This window comes from Sinocyclocheilus rhinocerous, unplaced genomic scaffold (assembly GCF_001515625.1).
Source record: "Sinocyclocheilus rhinocerous isolate Xijiao unplaced genomic scaffold, SAMN03320098_v1.1 scaffold161, whole genome shotgun sequence".
Taxonomy (NCBI): domain Eukaryota; kingdom Metazoa; phylum Chordata; class Actinopteri; order Cypriniformes; family Cyprinidae; genus Sinocyclocheilus; species Sinocyclocheilus rhinocerous.
In genome coordinates, this window is record NW_015627226.1 from 391,100 (window position 1) to 411,922 (window position 20,823).

General features: G+C 34.8%; 3 protein-coding genes and 1 pseudogene across 4 annotated transcripts in view; 1 reads left to right on the forward strand and 3 right to left on the reverse strand.

Annotated features, from left to right (window-relative positions):
* The window catches only part of LOC107722381 (non-specific lipid-transfer protein-like), a 7,849-nt gene extending 3,545 nt beyond the window's left edge, over positions 1-4,304 (reverse strand). Inside the window, exons 1-6 of the mRNA XM_016530731.1 lie at positions 4,279-4,304; positions 2,981-3,075; positions 1,226-1,290; positions 1,019-1,145; positions 855-918; positions 648-734 (exon numbers count right to left, since the gene is read on the reverse strand). Coding sequence (XP_016386217.1) covers positions 648-734; positions 855-918; positions 1,019-1,145; positions 1,226-1,290; positions 2,981-3,075; positions 4,279-4,304 — 464 coding nt within the window. The remainder of the gene's footprint in view (positions 1-647; positions 735-854; positions 919-1,018; positions 1,146-1,225; positions 1,291-2,980; positions 3,076-4,278) is intronic.
* A 1,916-nt stretch (positions 4,305-6,220) lies between these two features.
* Positions 6,221-9,001, reverse strand: LOC107722617 (UPF0587 protein C1orf123-like). Its single transcript, XM_016531051.1, has 8 exons — positions 8,944-9,001; positions 8,774-8,857; positions 8,463-8,519; positions 7,687-7,768; positions 7,487-7,518; positions 7,258-7,335; positions 6,580-6,645; positions 6,221-6,495 (listed from the first exon to the last, which is right to left on the reverse strand). The coding sequence occupies exons 1-8, from the start codon at positions 8,947-8,949 to the stop codon at positions 6,418-6,420; spliced, it is 483 nt and encodes a 160-aa protein (XP_016386537.1). The 5' UTR covers positions 8,950-9,001; the 3' UTR covers positions 6,221-6,417.
* Positions 9,002-9,654: 653 nt separating this feature from the next.
* Positions 9,655-14,851, reverse strand: LOC107722061 (uridine-cytidine kinase 2-B-like). 2 transcript variants are annotated; one of them, XM_016530293.1, is made up of 7 exons: positions 14,703-14,851; positions 12,456-12,615; positions 12,086-12,182; positions 11,830-11,972; positions 10,460-10,557; positions 10,227-10,275; positions 9,655-10,127 (listed from the first exon to the last, which is right to left on the reverse strand). In XM_016530293.1, exons 1-7 carry the CDS (start codon positions 14,805-14,807, stop codon positions 10,036-10,038), a joined length of 744 nt encoding a protein of 247 aa, XP_016385779.1. In that variant the 5' UTR covers positions 14,808-14,851; the 3' UTR covers positions 9,655-10,035. The 2 variants fall into 2 exon arrangements, with proteins under 2 accessions (XP_016385779.1, XP_016385769.1); XM_016530283.1 differs by having other exon boundaries at positions 9,655-10,150.
* Positions 14,852-16,799: 1,948 nt separating this feature from the next.
* Positions 16,800-20,823, forward strand: part of LOC107722386 (aldehyde dehydrogenase family 9 member A1-B-like) — an 8,724-nt pseudogene continuing 4,700 nt past the window's right edge.

Here is a 20,823-nt window from a genome sequence, read left to right on the forward strand (position 1 = left end):
AGATCTATACAGGTGGAGCTGGGGAAGGTGGAGGGTTCCTGAAGTGCGCTGCCAACTGCTACAGCAAACAAAAGCCAGGTATTGGAATATTAAGCAGTAAGCTCATTGGCTACCGATACAGGAGAGAACCAATCAGCTGCCATGCGACAATGATGTCGCCAGATCAGATTGAGCTAGACCTATCGGACTGCACCATCTAGAGTTTCATGCCAGAACTCTGTATTTTAACAAGCTAACTAATAAGAACATACACATTTCTTTGATATGTAAAATAATAACATGCATAAACCAGAATAATGACTGTCATGCAAAAGAGTTTACCAGCTTCTATAAAAATAGAAATATATAGTTGGGTTCAGTACGTATTAAGCTAAATCAACAGTATTTGTGGAATAATGTTGAATAGCACACAAAAAATAATAATTTTGTCTTTTGAGTGGCACTTGAATAAAATAGATAAGAAATAAGTTATTAACTTAATAATTCAAGCATAAAAGTTAATTAATTAATAGACATATTCAAAACGGTTTATTTAAATTCATGTTTTAATATATAGTTAAATAAAACAGTATTATAATAAATTAAATCACTTTTAAATTGAAAAATTATTATTCAACAGCTCTCTGCTCACTCTGTGGTGCACTTACCAACACTGTAAGAGTGTAAGGAGCTCAAAGACCTTCCTGGAGTTAATGACCTGCTCCAGACTATATTCATCCCAGAACTGAGAATATCTGAGTGAGAATATGCAGAAAAACAAAGAGAATCGAAGACTGAATATGTCTTCCTGTTATTTTTTTATGCACAGAAATGAATGTTGACATTTCCTTTGTAACAAACTCATTAAAATATACGGATTATTGGTGGAATGCTTGTGGTTCTTCCAAGCTATTTTGGCAAAATGCTCTGGTTTTGTGCCTAGAGAAGACACAAAGCATTTCTTGCAGAAGTCTAAATAGTTGCCCAGATCAGTCTAAACCACTCATATCACACACTCAACGCTTTAATGAGATCTCACCGTACTTCTCCATGTGTTCTCTTCCAGCATTGCCAAACATCTGAGGTGCAGCTGGTGCCGCCGCCATCCCATAACGGTTGATCATCGCCTCCATGTGTTTCTCCATAGGGTTGGTTCTGTCCATGTACTGCAAACCCATGAGATGACATGGGAAACTGGCTGATTTTACTGGTATTATTATAAAAGAGCCGTGAGATGTACTCATACCTTTGACGAGAGTGAACCTCTTTCCATCTTCTCAAAGCCCAAGGCAAGAACACAATCAGCCAAACCTGATTGCAAGAGATTTTGCATAATATACATTTTTTGTATTATATGATTTTTTTTTTATTGTTTTTGAAAGAAGTCTCTTATACATTTTTTTTAGTTAAATCAGTAACATTGTGAAATATTATTGCAATTTTAAATAACTATAACTGTTTTCTATTTAAATATATTTTAAATGTAATTTATTCCTGTGACACCAAATCTGAATTTTTAGCAGTGCTTAATTTTCATTGCTCAATAAGCATTTCTGTTGAAAACAATTGCTTAATGTTTTTTGTGATATACTACCATACAAAAGTCTGAAGCAAATAAGATCTAAAAGAAAAGAAAAGAAAAGAAAAGAGAGGAAAAGAAAAGAAAAGAAAAAAAGAAAAGAAAAAGAAATTAACACTTTTATTTATGATAAAAATTGCAAATTCAGCTTTGCCATCACAGGAATAAATTAATATATTTTATAAATATATTAAAATAGGAAACAGTCCTTTTAAATTGTAATAATATTTTCACAATAGTGATGTTTTTACTGTATTTGTAACAAATAAATGCAGCCTTGGTGAGCATAAGAGACTTATCAAAACAAACACATAAAACATTTTAAAACATTAAAAAAATCATACCAACCCCAAACTTCTAAAAGGTAGTGTGTGTTATTGTTTTAAATTATTAATATTATTTTTATTCAAATTATTACTATTCAGTAAAAGATTGTGTTCAATGCCATAGTTTTGCAAAACATGAAATTTAATTTAGAATAAAAAAAAATGTCTGAAGTCTTAAGGTGATGATACACGGGACAATTTTTTGAGCAATGCTGCCAGTGTCCTGACATTTATCTTACCCGTCAGATTGTCCTACCAGGGTTTACTGCGCATGCACACATCAATATTGCATCCTTTTTCTCATGCTGAACAACAATATTTAATATATCTGCATTACTGTAAGGGTAGGTTTAGGGTTGGGGTAGGTGTAGACCAAACTTCTAAAAGGTAGTGTGTGTTATTGTTTTAAATTATTAATATTATTTTTATTCAAATTATTACTATTCAATAAAAGATTGTGTTCAATGCCATAGTTTTGCAAAACATGAAATTTAATTTAGAATAAAAAAAAATGTCTGAAGTCTTAAGGTGATGATACACGGGACAATTTTTTGAGCAATGTTGCCAGTGTCCTGACATTTTATCTTACCCGTCAGATTGTCCTACCAGGGTTTACTGCGCATGCACACATCAATATTGCATCCTTTTTCTCATGCAGAACAACAATATTTAATATATATGCATTACTGTAAGGGTAGGTTTAGGGTTGGGGTAGGTGTAGACATAATCTAATAGGTAGAAAAAAATTGTTATTGTTGGTTTCCTGTAGCTGTATCCCTTCTAGCTACAACCGCGAATATAACACATAATTACTGTATTTGCATTACTGTAAGGGTAGGTGTAGAAGTTAATAAACCATAATTTTACAGGTAGCATTTTTCGTTGTCGAATCGTACTACCCACTGTTTTATGGGAGGTAGCAAAATCTGACAGTGTAGCACAAATCGACAGAACACCGGGCAATGTTGAATATATTCCAGATAGAAATTTGTTGCCCATTCTCAATGAGAAAGTGCCCAAGCAACATTGCTCAAAAAGTTGCCCCGTGTATCATCACATTTAGTATAGTATAGTCTTCAGTCTTCGGCCTTCTGACCTCCCTGAATGAGCTGACGGGCCATAAACAGCGCAGTGGAGCCGGTAGAGCAGTTATTGTTGACATTGATTATTGGGATCCCTGAAAGACCCAAACTGAAAAACAGGACAAAAGTATCACTGAAATATGACTCCTTGGAGCTGTACTTTAAAAAGATGCCTGAATTTTTAATAGCGCACTCCCTGGAGATTAGGTTTATATTTAATAGGGCATGTATAAAAATATAGTGTATAAAAACATCATATAATATGAAAAACTATTAATTATGAAGAACTATTTAATGATTTCATAAAGGGGTCATATGATGCGATTTCAAGTTTTCCTTTCTCTTTGGAGTGTTACAATCTTTAAAAAGTACAATTGAATTCATACTAAATACAAAAGAAATATAATGCATTACCATAACAATAATTGAGGATGCTTTCATTAAAGCTCTTTTAAAAAAAGTACCACTGAATTCACACTACATAAAATTCATTTACATGGCGCAATTTTACTTCCGGGGCACTAGTAGAGGCCGTAATAATAATCATTTTTATTTTTCAAATGTTAATTTTGTCACCGTGCATAGTCAGGGTCATATTTACCGATTATCCTGATATCTGAAATTGAGATTTATACACCATCTCAAAGCTGAATAAATAAGTTTTCCATTGATGTGTATATAAAACTACAGCAGCTCCTACAGGATTTGCCCTTAACTTCACACCACAGGCTGATCTGTAACGAGCAAGCTAGGCTGCTTTACAGTTAGCAAACCAGGCAATTACAAACCGCATAAATCAAGGCAATCGATGCGTTTACCTTTGTCATTCCCACCCCGATTACAAAAACTCTCGCTGCAGCCATCTTCAGGTTTGCGTTGTGACAGCTCAACTGGCAGTGTTGCCAACTAATTTTCAGAGAAAGTTGCTAAAGGAAGGTCAATTTGTTGCTAAAAGTTGCTAAATGACGTTGTGATGTCATTGCGCAATGACGACGCAAAATTGTCACATCATCAAATCTCAGCAAAAAATATATTTTATATATGTTAATTTAGATTTGTTTGTGTGCCTTTTTATTGTCTGAGTCACTTATCAAAAGTTGCTAAAGGTTGCCAAATCAATTTTTAAAACTGCTAAATTTGTTGCTAGGTGCGTTTGGAAGAAAAAGTTGCTAGGGTAGTCTGAAAAGTTGCTAAATTTAGCAACAAAATTGCTAAGTTGGCAACACTGTCAACTGGACTTCACTGCTGAAACTAAACAACAGCAGCTGATTATAAACACACCAATCACTGGGTGCAGCGCTGCCAATGTCACACAGATGGCACTCTGTCCTCAGCCATGGTCAGTCAAATCACTATTTAGGTCAAGGCTAGCTCCGTTTAGTTAGTAGTAAGTATTCCAATAGTATCCAATAGTATCTTTTTAATATAGTTACTTCAGAAGTGATAAGTAACTATGACTTTATTAGGCCTTCTATTACTATTATTGCATTGCTGGTAACAAATTGCACATTTGGCTTTTTATGTTTAAGGATCTGTTTCAAACAGAGACTATTCACCTCAAACTAGTGGTTCAGATATAGACAATTCACCTCCAACTAGTACTCCGATATGTTCTCATAGTGACTTGTATGGCACCTATTTATTAGACACGTTTTGGTCACACTTTAGTTTGAAGACCAGTTCTCACTATTAACTATTAGCTATGACCATTGCCTCAATTAACTCCTAATTTGTTACTTATTAATAGTCAGTAAGGTAGTTGTTAAGGTTAGGTATGAGGTCAGATTAGGTGTTCTAAAATATGGTCATGCATAAGGCATTAAATAACTAAAATAAGGCATTAATGTGTGCTTTATAAGAACTAATAAACAGCCAATATACTAATCAATATGCATGCTAATAAGCAACTAGTTGATAGTGAGAATTTGTCCCTAACGAGATAAAACTTTTATCAGTAACAATTGGAACAGACATTATCTAATGATTAGTTACTAATTCAAAACTTGTTACTATTGGAATTCTTAAAAGTATATAGTAACACTTTAGTGAACACTATTCACTATTAACTAGTCACTTATTAGCATGCATATTACTAGCATATTGGCTGTTTATTAGCACTTATAAAACACATTAATAATTTATTCTGCACGACCATTTTCTAGATCCCTTAACCCTACCTAATACCTAAACATACTGCAACAACTACCTTACTACCAATAAGCAGCAAAATAGGAGTTTATTGAGGTACAACTTTTAGTTAATATTGAATTTGTTTTCCCTAATCTAAATTGTTACCAAGTACATTATTAAAAAGTAAAACAGATACTAGTAACTTTTAGGGAATACACGTTACAAAACAGATACATTTTATATTATGATGATTTGTGATGTGTGACTTCAGTAAATACCTTGTTGCTTGTTCTAGAGAGACAATCAATGGCTTAGATGCAACAGTGATTATTGGAGATACCATTATAAACATTAATTTCTACTAACACTCTCTATTCTAATTTTATTCTATCTACTTGTTTTCTTTTTAATTATGAAAATAATAATAACTTGACACTACCCTCTAACTGTCACGAATCCAGTCCATGGACCATATTACTAGCATATTGGCTGTTTATTAGCACTTATAAAACACATATTATTAATTTATTCTGCACGACCATTTTCTAGATCCCTTAACCCTACCTAATACCTAAACATACTGCAACAACTACCTTACTACCAATAAGCAGCAAAATAGGAGTTTATTGAGGTACAACTTTTAGTTAATATTGAATTTGTTTTCCCTAATCTAAATTGTTACCAAGTACATTATTAAAAAGTAAAACAGATACTAGTAACTTTTAGGGAATACACGTTACAAAACAGATACATTTTATATTATGATGATTTGTGATGTGTGACTTCAGTAAATACCTTGTTGCTTGTTCTAGAGAGACAATCAATGGCTTAGATGCAACAGTGATTATTGGAGATACCATTATAAACATTAATTTCTACTAACACTCTCTATTCTAATTTTATTCTATCTACTTGTTTTCTTTTTAATTATGAAAATAATAATAACTTGACACTACCCTCTAACTGTCACGAATCCAGTCCATGGACTTTCATCTAATGAACACAAGAGCTCTCTCACCATATTGACACTCACTCCACATAGACTGAAGGGGGTCTGAATACTTTCCGTACCCACTGTATATTCCTCCGCCTCTCTTCTCCTTTTCTGGATCATTTTACTAAAAGACAAACCCACATAAACACAAAAATATCCAATCATTCCATACTTTATTATTGTAGTATCGTATAACCAAACTTACTGTCCATCTCACACATTATAAGCCTTTTACCAATCAGCACTGACTAACAAGAGTGTGGTGCAGTCACTTCATTCTTCATTCAGTAACCAATCAGTTGTTCTTCAATCAGACCTCTTCATTTTTCAGCACTTGATGAATTGATGTGTGACCTCATAGATCCCCACAGACTCACTGGCCTTCTCATCGTAGTCCGTCCAGTCCTGAAACATGTAAAAGAGACTCTTATGAGCTCCTGAATGAACTAGAAGGTGTGATATGATATGAGAATTCCTTTTTTTTCTTACCTTCTCTTGCAGGTTGATTTCAGGGAACTGGGAGGATGTTTCTGCTCCGCTAGCGGCAAAACCGGCCTGAAAAATAACAAAGTGAATGTGTATGTGTTTTATTCAGATTAGGGTAAAGATTCTGAAGATAATTTAACAACTACTTAATTATATACACTACCATTCAAAAGTTCACGGTTAGCAAGATTTTTTAATGTTTTTGAAAGAGGTCTCTTATGCTCACCAATGCTGCATTTATGTGATCAAAACTATAGTAAAATATTGAAATATTTTTTAATAATATTACAATTTAAAACAAATGTTTTCTATTTTAATACATTTTAAAATAGAATTAATTCCTGTGATGCAAAGCTGAATTTTCAGCATCATTACTCCAGTCTTCAGTGTCACATGATCCTTCAGAAATCATTCTATGCTGATTTCAAGAAACATTATTATCATCAATGTTAAAAAAAAAGGTATTTTGGTGGAGACCAACGTATTTTTTTTCAGGATTCTTTGGTCAATAGAAAGTTCAAAACAACGGCATTTAATTGAAAATAAATATTTTTTGTAACAAATCTTTCGTAAATGTTTTCACTGTCACTTTTGAGTAATTTAATGCTTCCTTGCTGAATCAATACTTTTATTTCTTTAAAAAATATATATACACTATACTATACTATTGGAATATCTCACCTGAGGTTGAAAATCGACTGGTTCCAGGCCTCGACACTCAAACTGGAGAATTGTCTTATACCTTTCACTGTCTTCTGCCTTCAGAAGAGAAAATACATGTACCCGCAAGACTGAGCAAATAATATATGCATTATGTAACTAGAAATGTTCATATGCAACTGCATCTTTTACTTAGTACATTGTGGTTTTTAAATTAACAAAAAAAAAAAAAGAATTTATTCTGCCTTACATTGTAAGGTGTAATTGTGTCCCTCAGGATATCTGGAAAGTAAGACATCCAGTTAATAAGCCATCCATATGCACTTACCCACGGCCCAACCAAAAATGTAGAAACACCAATAGAGAAGATGCTATTGTGCAGCTTATCTGGAGATTCGGGCCATGTGTAAGCATTTTATTAGCACATTTACTAGCTAGTAGTTTGGTTACCTATGGAGTTTTCCCGAGAACACAGTTTGCACTTCTGCACCATGCTAGCACTCCCTCGTCCTCCTTTCAGTGGCATGCTGTCCTGAAGAAAGGAAAGGACCAACGATCACTACACAGACGTTTATTTCTATGCACTAAGGCAATTTAGTATGCATGAAATAACACAAATGCAAAAGTGCAGTGTATCAATGAAGGCGAGATTTTGAATGAATAACAACTTAACTATAAATAAAAATAAATTAATAAAATCACTGTTTTGGAACAGCCATGAGGGTGACAGAATTTTAATTTCTTAGTGACATATTTATTAAATGTTTTCTCTGCAATGCAGTGTGGCAGTGCTTATTCTTGTATTTTTAAAATTATTTTAAAAGCAATTTTTCAATTATTTTTTGTACACATTTTGACATAAAATGCATTAAAAACTTGGAGAGAAAAAATTTAAATTGCATTGTATGTCACTTTTTTGAGAAATAATGAAAACACATTTATTGGGGGGAAAAATCACAATGAAAACTGCATGTTTGTTCCCTTTTCAGTGTTTTATTGAAATATTATTTATTTATTTTCTGTTTACTTGCAAAATGTAATAGAAAAATAGCTTTTAAAATAGGGAAGATAAACATATCTTCACTGCTAATATTGTTTGCTCCCTTTTTGTTGCATTTTTTTCGTTTTTAAGCTGATTTGGACAAAAGCATGTAAACATCTTGCAACAATACTAGTATATGATGCAAACCAGTTATTAACTCTATTTCCCACACTTTTCTACCTACCAGTAAGGTGATGTACTGCCATTTATCCGACACCTCACCACAATTGCCACACTTCAGCTGCAAGGACAGGAGTCAGATATTAAATTACATAGCTTTAAATCACATGGCCACTTGAACAGGTTTCACCACAATTATCAGTACATTATTATCAGTAGTATTCATCACATTATGAATGACTCTAAGTCTATAAATTGTTAAAGATCCTGAAAAGTGAGTGCTTTCTCAATTTTCATAAAAACAGTGAACTGCTTAAAGTAGTAGTGTTTTTTTATGTCAGTCCACTGACAGCCTGTGACACGAACACACTTTACCTTTAAATACCAGCGGAAATCATCTCCCACCGGCCTCACGTTCGTAACATTCCCCAAACTGGCTTTAAACTGCAAGCCAAATTTCTATAGACAAAAAGAAATAGTTAGTGGAGCGATTATTCATTGATTTTTCTTTTCCAAGTATCCAATGCTTTTACACACACACATACCCCCATAATGAGCCACGCCTCTGCTGCTGCATGTCATCCAATTGCGTATAAAGAGCGCGACGGCCGCCACGATAGCAGCTCACGCCTAGCGGTCGTGCTGGGTATTACATGCATGAAACGATGTGAAAGAGTGTAACAAAGACACGTATATATAGTTGTGTATAGTTTTATTATTTTATTCCACCACAACGTAATGGATTATTCGTCAACAAAATCAGATGTAAATAAGTTATCCAGTCAAAAATTCGTAGCACAGGCTTATTGAAGTAGTGTGCACAGGGTTACTAAAATAAATATAGGCTTATTCAAGTAATCAGTTTTTTGGTGTTAACAATAATTGTGATTGAGGTTTTTAATGTAATCCCTGATTTTATCTGGGGATTGTAGTACTTTAGTAACTGGGGTAAAATACTATGTATGCACGCTAAGATGATATGGGAAAAATCAAGAACCAGTTCTGATAAAACTGTAAGTATAGTCGACAAAACATGACAAAATGCGTCACATCATATGTACAAAAAACTACAACTGTAAGAACCACATTACAACATTGAGATTCTATTAGAAAGCTACAAAAAAAAAAAAAACCTATATAAAATATTAGTGCACCATGTTGCCATCATTACAAAATCACACATCTCTTCAATCACACACATATAAAAGAGCCTCAAATATGAGGTACTAGGGTTTTTCCTTTTGTGGATGGAACAACCCACCCAACCTGAGCTCGGACTTCAAGTATGTACGCAAATAGCACTGTAACCAAAAATGTCTCTACTTCCAGTCTGACAAAACATTCCATACTATTCATTTATTTTCTGAGTAGCTAAGAAAGCAGATAGACACGCTGACAGGACAGGTTGAATTTGCAATCAAACCTTCCAAAAAACATAGCACTTTCAAAACCCTGTATCAGCAAACAATTATCCACAACATTTCAAATGCAAATAATAGTCACGATAACAAAGGCATTTCAGCTCCTGCATCCCTTCATTGTCATTGGATGAATGGGACGTACACTGTTATTATTCAGTTCCGCCCTCTCCTCGATGGAGGGAAGGGCCACAGTGAGGTCAGTGAGGTCGACTCGACTCAGACGGCTGTCTTTGTCTGGGGCTTTCGTGGACGTCCTGAAAACCGTTCTGCCGTTTGGTGACTCCTACATTCAGGATATCCTGAATATGCTGCACAATCAGATTAATAGCCACTAGAGAGAAAGGGAGATAACATTACATCTCTCCAGTGTGCATGCCATATCAAATAACTAGTGACTACTGACTCACCGAGATTGTCTGCTCCTCGGGGGATGATGACGTCTGCATACTTTTTGGTCTGCAAATATAAATGTCAAAGATCATTTAGGGCACAAGCAGAAGCAGATGGAAGGTGTCAAGTTGGTATATACGTGACACCTTTTCTAACAATAAAGTATAGTTAAAAGCAGCTATAATAATAATAATGTAGAAGTGAAGTTTAGTTCAGAAGGATTTGGAAAGGCTTTTATGAAGATACTCACAGGAAGACAGAACTCCTCAAAGGCTGGCTTCACAAAGGTGATGTACTGGTTCAGAACCTGCTCCAACTCTCTGCCTCTCTCACCGATGTCCCGCAACACTGATAAAAACAAGAAAACATACAAGTGTTGGGCAGTTTAACCAAACCTTCACGTTTTTTTTACCTCAATACAGCTATTATTGCTGGATGTTCAGCACAAAAGTGTTTTATAAAATACATAATGCCTGTTTTTTTTTTTTATAATCAAGCATACCACATACAAATGAAAGATACTTTGTCTCATTGAATTAACACGTAAAATACATAAAAGTTAGATATAATTAACGTTATCATTATTTTCCAGTTTAACACTGTAAAGCTGATTTGACACAATCTGTATTGTATGAAGTGCTATATAAATAAAGCCCCGTTCACACCAAGAACGATAACTATAAAGCTAACGATATTAGCGTCCACACTAGCGAACGATATCGTCGGTTTATTCTAAGCGCACGTGTCTGCCGCTTTAAATTCTTGAGCTCGTTACAGCAGGATGGATTCTGATTGGCTGTCCATTTTTTATCGTTCATCAGCTGGAGAAAAATCTTTTTGAAAGTGATTCCAACGATATAGTTTCTCTGTGCGTTTATCGTTATAGCTGTGGTGTGGACTCTGCTATTCTTTAACATTGAGAACAATTTTTAGAACTATATCGTTATCGGTGTGAACGGGGCTTAAAGGTGACTTGACTTTTATGTGGGTTTTTTTTCCATTTTTATTCGTTTTTTTCTATTGTAATATTTCTTTAATATTTAACTTTCTGTTTTAGTAATTTTAGTACTTAAACTTATTTTAAACATACTTTGAAGTCTTTTTTTTTGTAAGTATAATGTCAGTTACACTAGATTTTGAGCACACAATTTCTTCAGATACTGCACAGATCATAATATGACATGATGCTCTATGTTTTCTTATTTAAAAACATAAAATTCAATATATAATAACAAATAATAACTCCAAAATGTAAAAATATACAATGAAAATTACCTTTCCTGCAACACTACACACATGCAGCTTTAACATTTACATTATTTTAATTCTGCTAAGATCACACATTTTTATATATATATATCTCTTCTATTGGTATTAATAAAAATTCACAGGTCAGTTCAAACTTGAACTTTGGAATGCAGCAAAATGCTAAATTCTTTGCATTAATTTCTATTTAACACAAATGATTATTCCTAGTTTCATGTAATGATAATGACCCTGAAAACCCAGAGGAAATCACTCATTATAATCAAAAAAGACCATAGATCTATTCTACTTACATAGGTAAGAAAAAAAGACAAAAAGCACTACTTAAACCAAAATGTCACACAATTCATCTACCTCTTCGCGAGAGGCGCGTGTCTGGGTCTGTGTCCACAAACAGCTTCATTTGGAACAGATCTCGAATCTCTTGTGAGTAGAACATGAGAATCCCCTCAAAGAGAACCACATCTGCTGGATACACGGTCACAAAGTCATCCTTCCTGTAATAGGTGTGGAGAACATATGATTCAAAAGATAATACATCCAATGGTGATTCACCCATCAGAACACTCAAAACAGCAACTTGTGAAGAGGCAGAGAGAACAGCGCTGACCTGGAATGGGTAACAAAGTCATAAACTGGGATGTGCACAGTCTCCCCCTGAATGATGTCACGCAGAGTCTTCATGACCAGCTCATTGTCGAAAGCATCTGCGAATGATGGAAACATTGATAAACCGATTATTCTTTAAAAGGAATGTCCATAAACGTAGTCCATATGACACGTGTCTTGAGAAACCGTATGATAGTTTGTGTAAGGATTGAACCAAAATTGAAGACTGACAGAAAACACCATTGGTTCTCCCATGCGTAGTAATGGGAGGTCGTTTTTTTTGCATTCCATGAATATAAGTAATAGATGAGCATATTCTAACTTCTGAGTGAACTTCTGACTTCTTTAACAACCCTCAGACATTAGAGTACCTGGGTGATCGAAGTTGAATTGGCCCTTGAGTGCTTTAGCTTTCTGTTCAGGTGTGAGCTCCCTGTAAAAGCTGTCTTGACTGAGGATGACCACTTGCCGCTGGTGACGGTCAATTTTATTCTGGCCCAACAGCTCCATGATCTTCTCACATACCGAAGACTGAGAGGAGAGGACACAAAACCAACTTAGTAAGTGCTTTATTTAGAATAATCACGTTAAAATGCGAGTATTAAATGTGATACATAGGGCTTTTGAGGAATGCTCATTTGTAGATCTCTCAATCATAATTGCGCAGCATTATATGTTTTGTCCCTCAGTTAAAACTACAGAGCTTTGATCACAAAACTAAGCATCAAAATGGCATCTTACTAAGGCATATTAATGGGAGATATAGAGTGAAAACTGATATTTTTATGCATTTTATGTAAGTAGTTATAAAGATCTCCATATTATCATACATCATACTATATGAGCCATAAAAGCCTGATGTATCAAATATGATACTCAACAACAACAAAAAAAACATGCACATTTTTAAAACATTTTGTCTAAAGTTTCAATAAGCTAGATAAAACAATAAGCTTTTCTGACTATTATTTTTATGTCAGGCTTACTGAGTTAAAGGAATAGTTCAAAACCGTCATTTACTTGTCCTCATGTCGTTCCAAACCTGTATGACTTTCTTAGTGTTTGTAGTCCATACAATATGGAAGTCAATGGGCACCAACACAGTTAGATTACAAATATTCTTCATATCAAACATTCTTTATGTTCCGCACAACATGAAAAGGGAGAGGAAATGATGGCATTTTTTGGTGAATATTTTTTAACTTGTACTACAGATAAAGCATCGGCGTCTCTGCAGACGTGCTGTGAACTCTGGTGTGGTAGAACAGCATGCGGGAATCGCTCACGTATCCCATGTAAGGACATTCAGCGGGGAAGCACGGCCTCCATTCATCGGCCAAAGCATTTCAAATCTGGGTCATTTATAAAAGAGGGACGTTTTCCTAAGGGCGACCTATAAACATAAAGCAACCACATTTTGACTGCAAGTTTAATTTTGTTCAATGAGTTTTCACAAGTTAATTCTTTAGCGACGGGTGTGATGTTTCCTGCACATGAAGGTCAGCGGAAGATTAATGAACGCTTTGCTACAATGTAAACATCCTCCGCTATTATGACGTCACGTTCCCGGAACTTTCCTTCGCCTACTTGAGGAAGCAATGCTCCTTTTGTACAAATGAGAAAGTGTTATCACATTTATTTTTTGATTGTAAAATTACCCAAAATTTTTGGAAGGAATTGGCAGAATTTATTTTTAATCTAGTAAAGGATAAATACTGTTTTTCTTTAAAGGATATTATTGTGTACTATGAAATGAATGTTAACAAAGGTCTTGAATACATTGTTAATTTATTCATATTACTGGCAAAATTTTATATACATAAATATTGGGGATGAATTTAAGCATTTTTGTTTAAGGTATTTTTAGTGGAATTTGATTGTTTTATATCTTCTCTGAAATTGTTAAAAAACAAAAAGTCATTAACATGTTTAAAATATTATGACATTATTTTCAGTTCCCGTTACTAATTAATATCACACTTTGTATAGCACTGACTGTCTTACGCTATGCTCTGTTTGTTATTAGTTCTATTTTTATTAATAAAAAATTAATTAAAAAAAAATACTTAAGGAAGTAACACTTTTTTTTTTTTTAAACAGAGAACTCAAACCACTTTTAAACCAGCATGGCAACAAATAAACATATATGTCAACATCCGATTTCGACATTCGAGGTCGCTTGCAAGCAAATAAACGACAACAGGAGGAAACGCGGTAATTCCACGTGGAGCTAAAGCATGACGTACTCGACATTTAAAACGATAATAAACACGAAATGGACACGTCTGAACGGGATTATGAAAATTATGGGTTGTCGGTTAGTTTAACTTTTTAATTATTTTCGCGCGCAATTCACTTAGTGAAGCAAAAGACAAAGAAATTACAAAAATATAAAGGTTTTAAATAAGGTGTAAGTTATAGATTTTGACCTGTGTGATATAGGGACATATGAATAAATTTTAAAATCCCATATGTGGAATTTATAAAATCGCTTTTCGTGTATATTATGATATTATAAAGCCACGCGGTCGCTGGAGGCACAGAAAACCCCCGTTAACCGACATGATAATAGCGTCGGAGTCTGTACGGTTATTGACAAACACTCGTAAAGCTCAGACCTTTCCGCTGGCGGTGCCTCCAGACACACCGATGAGGAAAGGCTGTCGGGTGTTATGGCCGTTCTCCGCTCTGTCCTTCAGATGTGTTTCACTGTCGCCAGCCATGCTTGGAGTGCGAGCACAAGAGAGTGTGTGTCGCTATTCTAATAATACACACACACACACACACACACAGGGTTGCCAGGTTTTCATAAGAAAACCCTCCGAATCGCTACTCAAAACTAGCCCAAAACTATCCTAATCGCGTTTCGAGGGGGTCCCCAGTTACCGCGGACATGAAAAACAACCCGCGGCAACAGTGTTAAAGTAGGCCAATTCCGTAGGAAAACCGCGGACTTGGCAACACTGCACACACAGCGCTCCTCCTCCTTCTGTCCCACTCACTACTTTTTCATCAAAGAAAATAATGCAAACGTGCATTGCAAGCTATTCTTTTCTTCCACTTAGTACTGTTTACATATTTCAGTTTACCATTATTTTGATAAAATGCAGATTAAAACGATTACCGATTTGTACTCAGGTTTACCATTAAACAAGCACCATTTAAATATGCTCTGTTTATGTGCTCTTTCTTTTTACTGAAGTAAATGAATGCATACATACAAATCTCTAAATACAAGTCCCTGTATGTCCAAATAAATGACATCACAGATGAAAAGACGACATTTAGACGACTCAATTAAAATCTGTGGAAAAGTAGGCCCAAATGGTAGGTTTATTGACAGGGAATTTCCCCGTATATAAACATTTACCATATAAAATAAAAAGGAAAGAAAAAAAGACAACATATTCCAGTGATTTATCATATGTTTTACCATAATAGCATTCAGTTCGGATGTTTTAGGTTTATTTCACAGTGATAGGAACTCAACAAAATGAGCACGTACTGTCAACATCAACATATTTAGAGACAATAAGGTTCACTGCATATAATTTATTTATTTATTTATACATTTTATTTTTAAAATTTCATCTGGTTTTTTTTGTTGTTTTTTTTATTAATGCTCAAACACAGTAATACAAATATCAGCACAGAAAAATAATAGACAATGACAACAAAATAAAGAATAAATAAATAAATCAATAAAAAAGAAAAAGGGGGTGCTTTTTACTACTTTACACACTGAAGAAGAAGAAAAAACATTTAGAGAATTACACGTCATTGAAGTTAGGAAAAGAGTTACAAACAGATTTTAAAGCCCTTTTGTTCTTAGACAATTGGATCAATGAAAGGTATTGCTCAAATTCTTTCATGAAAACAAAAAAGAGAGGTCTGGAGTTTGAATGTTTGCATCTGTGAATGTGAAATTTTGCAAGCACCAAAATCAGATTCACTACATAAAACTGTTTTATTATTATTATTATTATTATTATTAGACTGTTCATACTCAGTGAAACCCAGCACTACGTCCTTCCAAACAGGACACATTCATTATTAATTTTACTCCTAATGAAACCTAAAACATCTTGCCAAAATTTCTTTGTAAATGGACAGTTCCAAAAGAGATGAACAACAGTTTTTTAAACCCTCCGAATCGCTACTCAAAACTAGCCCAAAACTATCCTAATCGCGTTTCGAGGGGGTCCCCAGTTAAAAATCGCATTCCAGGGAATACATATCATGCATATTATGGAATAAAATCGCTGTCAAAAATAATCGTACGTAATTCAAAGCATTTGTGTGTCACTCCTAATGAAACTTAAAACATCTTGCCAAAATTTCTTTGTAAATGGACAGTTCCAAAAGAGATGAACAACAGTTTTTTTTATTTTTTTTTATTATAATATACGTTTTTTTTAATAAACATAACAATAGTGCAAACACAGAACATTTCCAGCAAAAGTACATATTACACAAGTACAATCAATTTAGCATAATGCATCATTCCCAAATTACATTTAGTTTTTTAGTTTTTTTTTATTAATGAAAATAGAACCAATAACAAACAGAGCATAGCATAAGACAGTCAGTGCTATACAAAGTGTGACATTAATTAGTAATTACATTTAGTTTTCTTTTATTTGCCGAACCGTCAGATGACATCATCAAGAAAAAACCAATGGGAGTCGTTCTTGCGCAAGAAGGCCCGCCCTAAAATGCTCGAAAATGGCCGGACTGATCCGAAATCGTCAGTGACGTGCTGTAGCAGGAAGTGAGTGAACGGCTGTTGCTGCTAAACCTTACTAGTATTTTCAAACCCAACACTTGCTTGTTGTAGGTTGCATTTAAACGGACGGCTGGTGTTGTTACTTTTGACTTTTGCAGACATATTTCGCAGGGGATAACATAGGCATGAAGTTTTTATAAAAATAATTTAACTTTAAATTTTTTTTTAGATCTCTTCTAATTAACGCTTGACTGTTTTTTTTTTATTGTAACACTCTTTTTTTGGTGCAAAATCTGAGAAGTTCCCGTTTGTTGACACTCGTCCAGGGGGTCAAAGTTCAGTGTTAGGCATTTGAAGATGGCCCTGCTGAGCTGTCTCCGGACCCCGGGTCTCCGTGGGGCCCTGCACTACACCGGGACAAGGAGCATATCCTCAGGAACCCTTCATATCAAAGATCCACAGAACTTCTGGTGTGGAGGCCGAGTAAACCTCAAAGATGTGAAAACCAAATCCGAACCAGTATATGAGCCTGCAACAAGTAATGTATTTACTAAAACTGATTTTTTTTTTCATTTCACCCCCTTCTAACTAAGCATTGCCCAATCAGACTTTGCCCCATCACATGATCACAGTCACATCTGGCTATGCATATTCCATTGAGTTCTTCAATTCACCATATTGTTCTATGAAAAACATTATCATCTCTAATCTTTAAGAATGTATCACAGGTCGTGTCCTGTGCCAACTACAAGCTTGTGGTGCCGCAGATGTTGATGCAGCTGTTGGGAGCGCCAGTGCTGCTTTGACAGTATGGAGTAAATTGGCAGGCACGGAAAGAGCCAGAGTCATGCTAGAGGCAGCTAGACTCATTGAGGTAGACCTGAATGCATTGATCAAGCATACTAAAATATTACATAATGGTGCTGCATTGATTCAAGTCGTGTTGAGTCTGATCTTTTCAGTTATTTCTGTTATTGAGAATAGAAGAGAGGAGATTGCTGAGATAGAGGTCGTCAACAATGGCAAGTCCATCACCGAAGCCCGTTTAGATGTGCATTTTGCAGGACAAGCCACCACACTTTCAGGTTAGTTGTTTTGGCATTGAGCATTCTCATAAGAGATACAGTACCAAATGTTAAGTTGATCAAAAGTGTCAGTAAGCTCATTTATAATGTTACAAAATATTTTTATTTCAAATACATTCTTTTCTTTCTATTCACCAAAGAATCTTGGGGAAAAAACTGCTTTCAACATTGGTAATAATAAGAACCATTATTAAAAAAGTAAGCGTTAATAATAATTGATAACTGAGCAGCAAATCAGCATATTAGAATGAATTCTGAAGGTTCATGTGACACTGAAGACTGGAGTAACGATGCTGAAAATTCAGATTCGGTTACATTTTAAAATACATTAAAATAGAAAACACTTCTTTTCAAATTTAATATTTTATAATATTTCTGTCTATCAAATAAATGCATCCTTGGTAAGCATAAGCGACTTCTTTCTTAAAGGGATACTTCACCCCGAAATGAAAATGTTGTCATTAATCACTTTACCCCCATGTCTTCCAAACCCGTAAAAGCTTCGTTCGTCTTCGGAACACAAATTAAGATATTTTGGATGAAAACCGGGAGGCTTGTGACTGTCCCATTGACTGCCAAGTAAATTACACTGTCAAGGTCCAGAAAAGTATGAAAAGCATCATCAGAATAGTCCGTCTGCTATCAGTGGTTCAACCGTAACATTATGAAGCGACGAGAATACTTTTTGTACGCGAAGAAAACAAAAATAACGACTTTAATCAACTATTGAATAAAGTTGTTATTTTTGTTTTCTTCGCGCACAAAAAGTATTCTCGTAAACACACGACTCATTTTGGATGGCCTGAGGGTGAGAACATTTTCAGAAAAGTTTCATTTTTGGATGAACTATTCCTTTAATCCAAGTTGAGTTTATTATACCCAATGTTATACACTCTATTGAGAAAACGTCATTAAGTAATAGTAAATGTAATGGAAACTGCACTTCGTTCAAATGCCCATTTTGGCCCAACAGATAATGGAAATGGCCTCCCGAGGGGTTAAACCAGTGACACTGGAGCTCGGCGGTAAATCTCCACTGATCATCTTTGAGGACACTGACCTAGAAAACGCTGTTAGAGGAGCACTCACGGCCAACTTCCTGTCTCAAGGCCAGGTACTGTATTGGAAAGTCAAGTCAAAGTATGAGCAGACATCTTTTTCCCTCTCTGTTTTTTAGCCAATAACAAGCTAATTTTCTTCTACCTGGCTGTAATCACAGCCATGCTGATATACAGACCAAATACACAATTACGATTACAATATTGCTTTCAATTCTACATTTTAAATTCTGAATAGAAAGTAAAAAAAAAAAAAACATTTATTTGAAATAGAAATGTTTTCACTCTTGATCAATTTAATGCCTCCTGGCTGAATAAAAGTATTCATTTTTGTTGAAAATCAGACTGGACACTAATAATAAAAACCCACTCACATTGGTGCACTTGCTGTTCATGGTCACCTATATTGTGCATCTATAAATATGCTCTTCGGTAGCTCCATATTCATACAAATACGTATTATTTTTACACTCTTTAATTAATATTTATTTTTTTGTATCCCCCACTTGTAGGTGTGCAGCAATGGCACCAGAGTTTTCGTGCAAAGCTCAGTTCGTTCTTGAAAGAGGTGGTCAGGAGAACTAAAGCCATCCAGATAGGAGACCCTCTGTTGGATGAGACTCGTATGGGAGCTCTGGTCAGCAAACCACACCTGGACAAGGTGCTGGGATATGTGAAGCAAGCTAAGAAAGAGGTATAGGTGTACCTTCAGAAAATATTCATATAGTAGCATGATTGTATCGTTTACTATATGATATGGTTTAAAGTAGTTACTTTTTCTTGATAGGGAGCTAGAGTGCTCTGTGGAGGGGAGCCCTTCATCCCAGCAGATCCTAAACTAAAAGATGGATACTACATGACGCCATGTGTGCTCGGTGAGTTGTTGGCAGCTGATGTTGAGATCATGTGTTGTGTGTTCATTCATGTGTTTTGTTTTCAGATGGCTGCACAGATGACATGACGTGTGTCAGAGGAAATCTTTGGGCCTGTGATGTCAGTACTGTCCTTTGAGACCGAGGATGAGGTTCTTCGGAGAGCCAATGACAGTGCTCTGGGTCTGGCGGCAGGAGTCTTTACTAAGTAAAGTGAAAGTTATTTTTTAAACACTACCATTCAAACATTTTGGGTTTTTAATGTTTTTGAAAGAAATCTCTTGTGCTCACCAAGGTTGCATTTATTTGATTTTAAAAAATACAGTAAAAACAGTAATATTGTGAAAAAGCTATATAATTTAAAACATCAGTTTTCTATTTTAATATGTAATTAATTCCTGTGATGCAAAGCTGAATTTTCAGCATCATTACTCCAGTCTTCAGTGTCACAGGGTCCTTCAGAAATCATTCTAATATGCTGATTTGGTGCTCAAGAAACATTATCAAAGTTGAAAATAGTTGTGCTGCTTAATATTTTTGTGGAAATGGTGATACATTTTTTCAGGATTCTTTCATGAACAAAGTTTAAAAGAATAGCATTTATTTGAAATATGTGACCCTGGACCACAAAACCTGTCATAAGGGTCAATCTCTTGAAATTGAGATTTATGCATCATCTTTAAACTAAATAGCATAAATAAGCTTTCCATTGATGTATGGTTTGTTAGGATAGGACAATATTTGGCCGAGATACAACTATTTGAATATCTGGAATCTGAGGGTGCAAAAAAAAAATCCAAATATTGAGAAAATCGCCTTTAAAGTTGTCCAAATGAAGTTCTTAGCAATGCATATTACTAATCAAAAATTAAGTTTTGATATATTTACGGTAGGAAATTTACAAAATATCTTCATGGAACATGAGCTTTACTTAATATCCTAATGATTTTTGGCATAAAAGAAAAATCAATAATTTTGACCAATACAATGTATTGTTG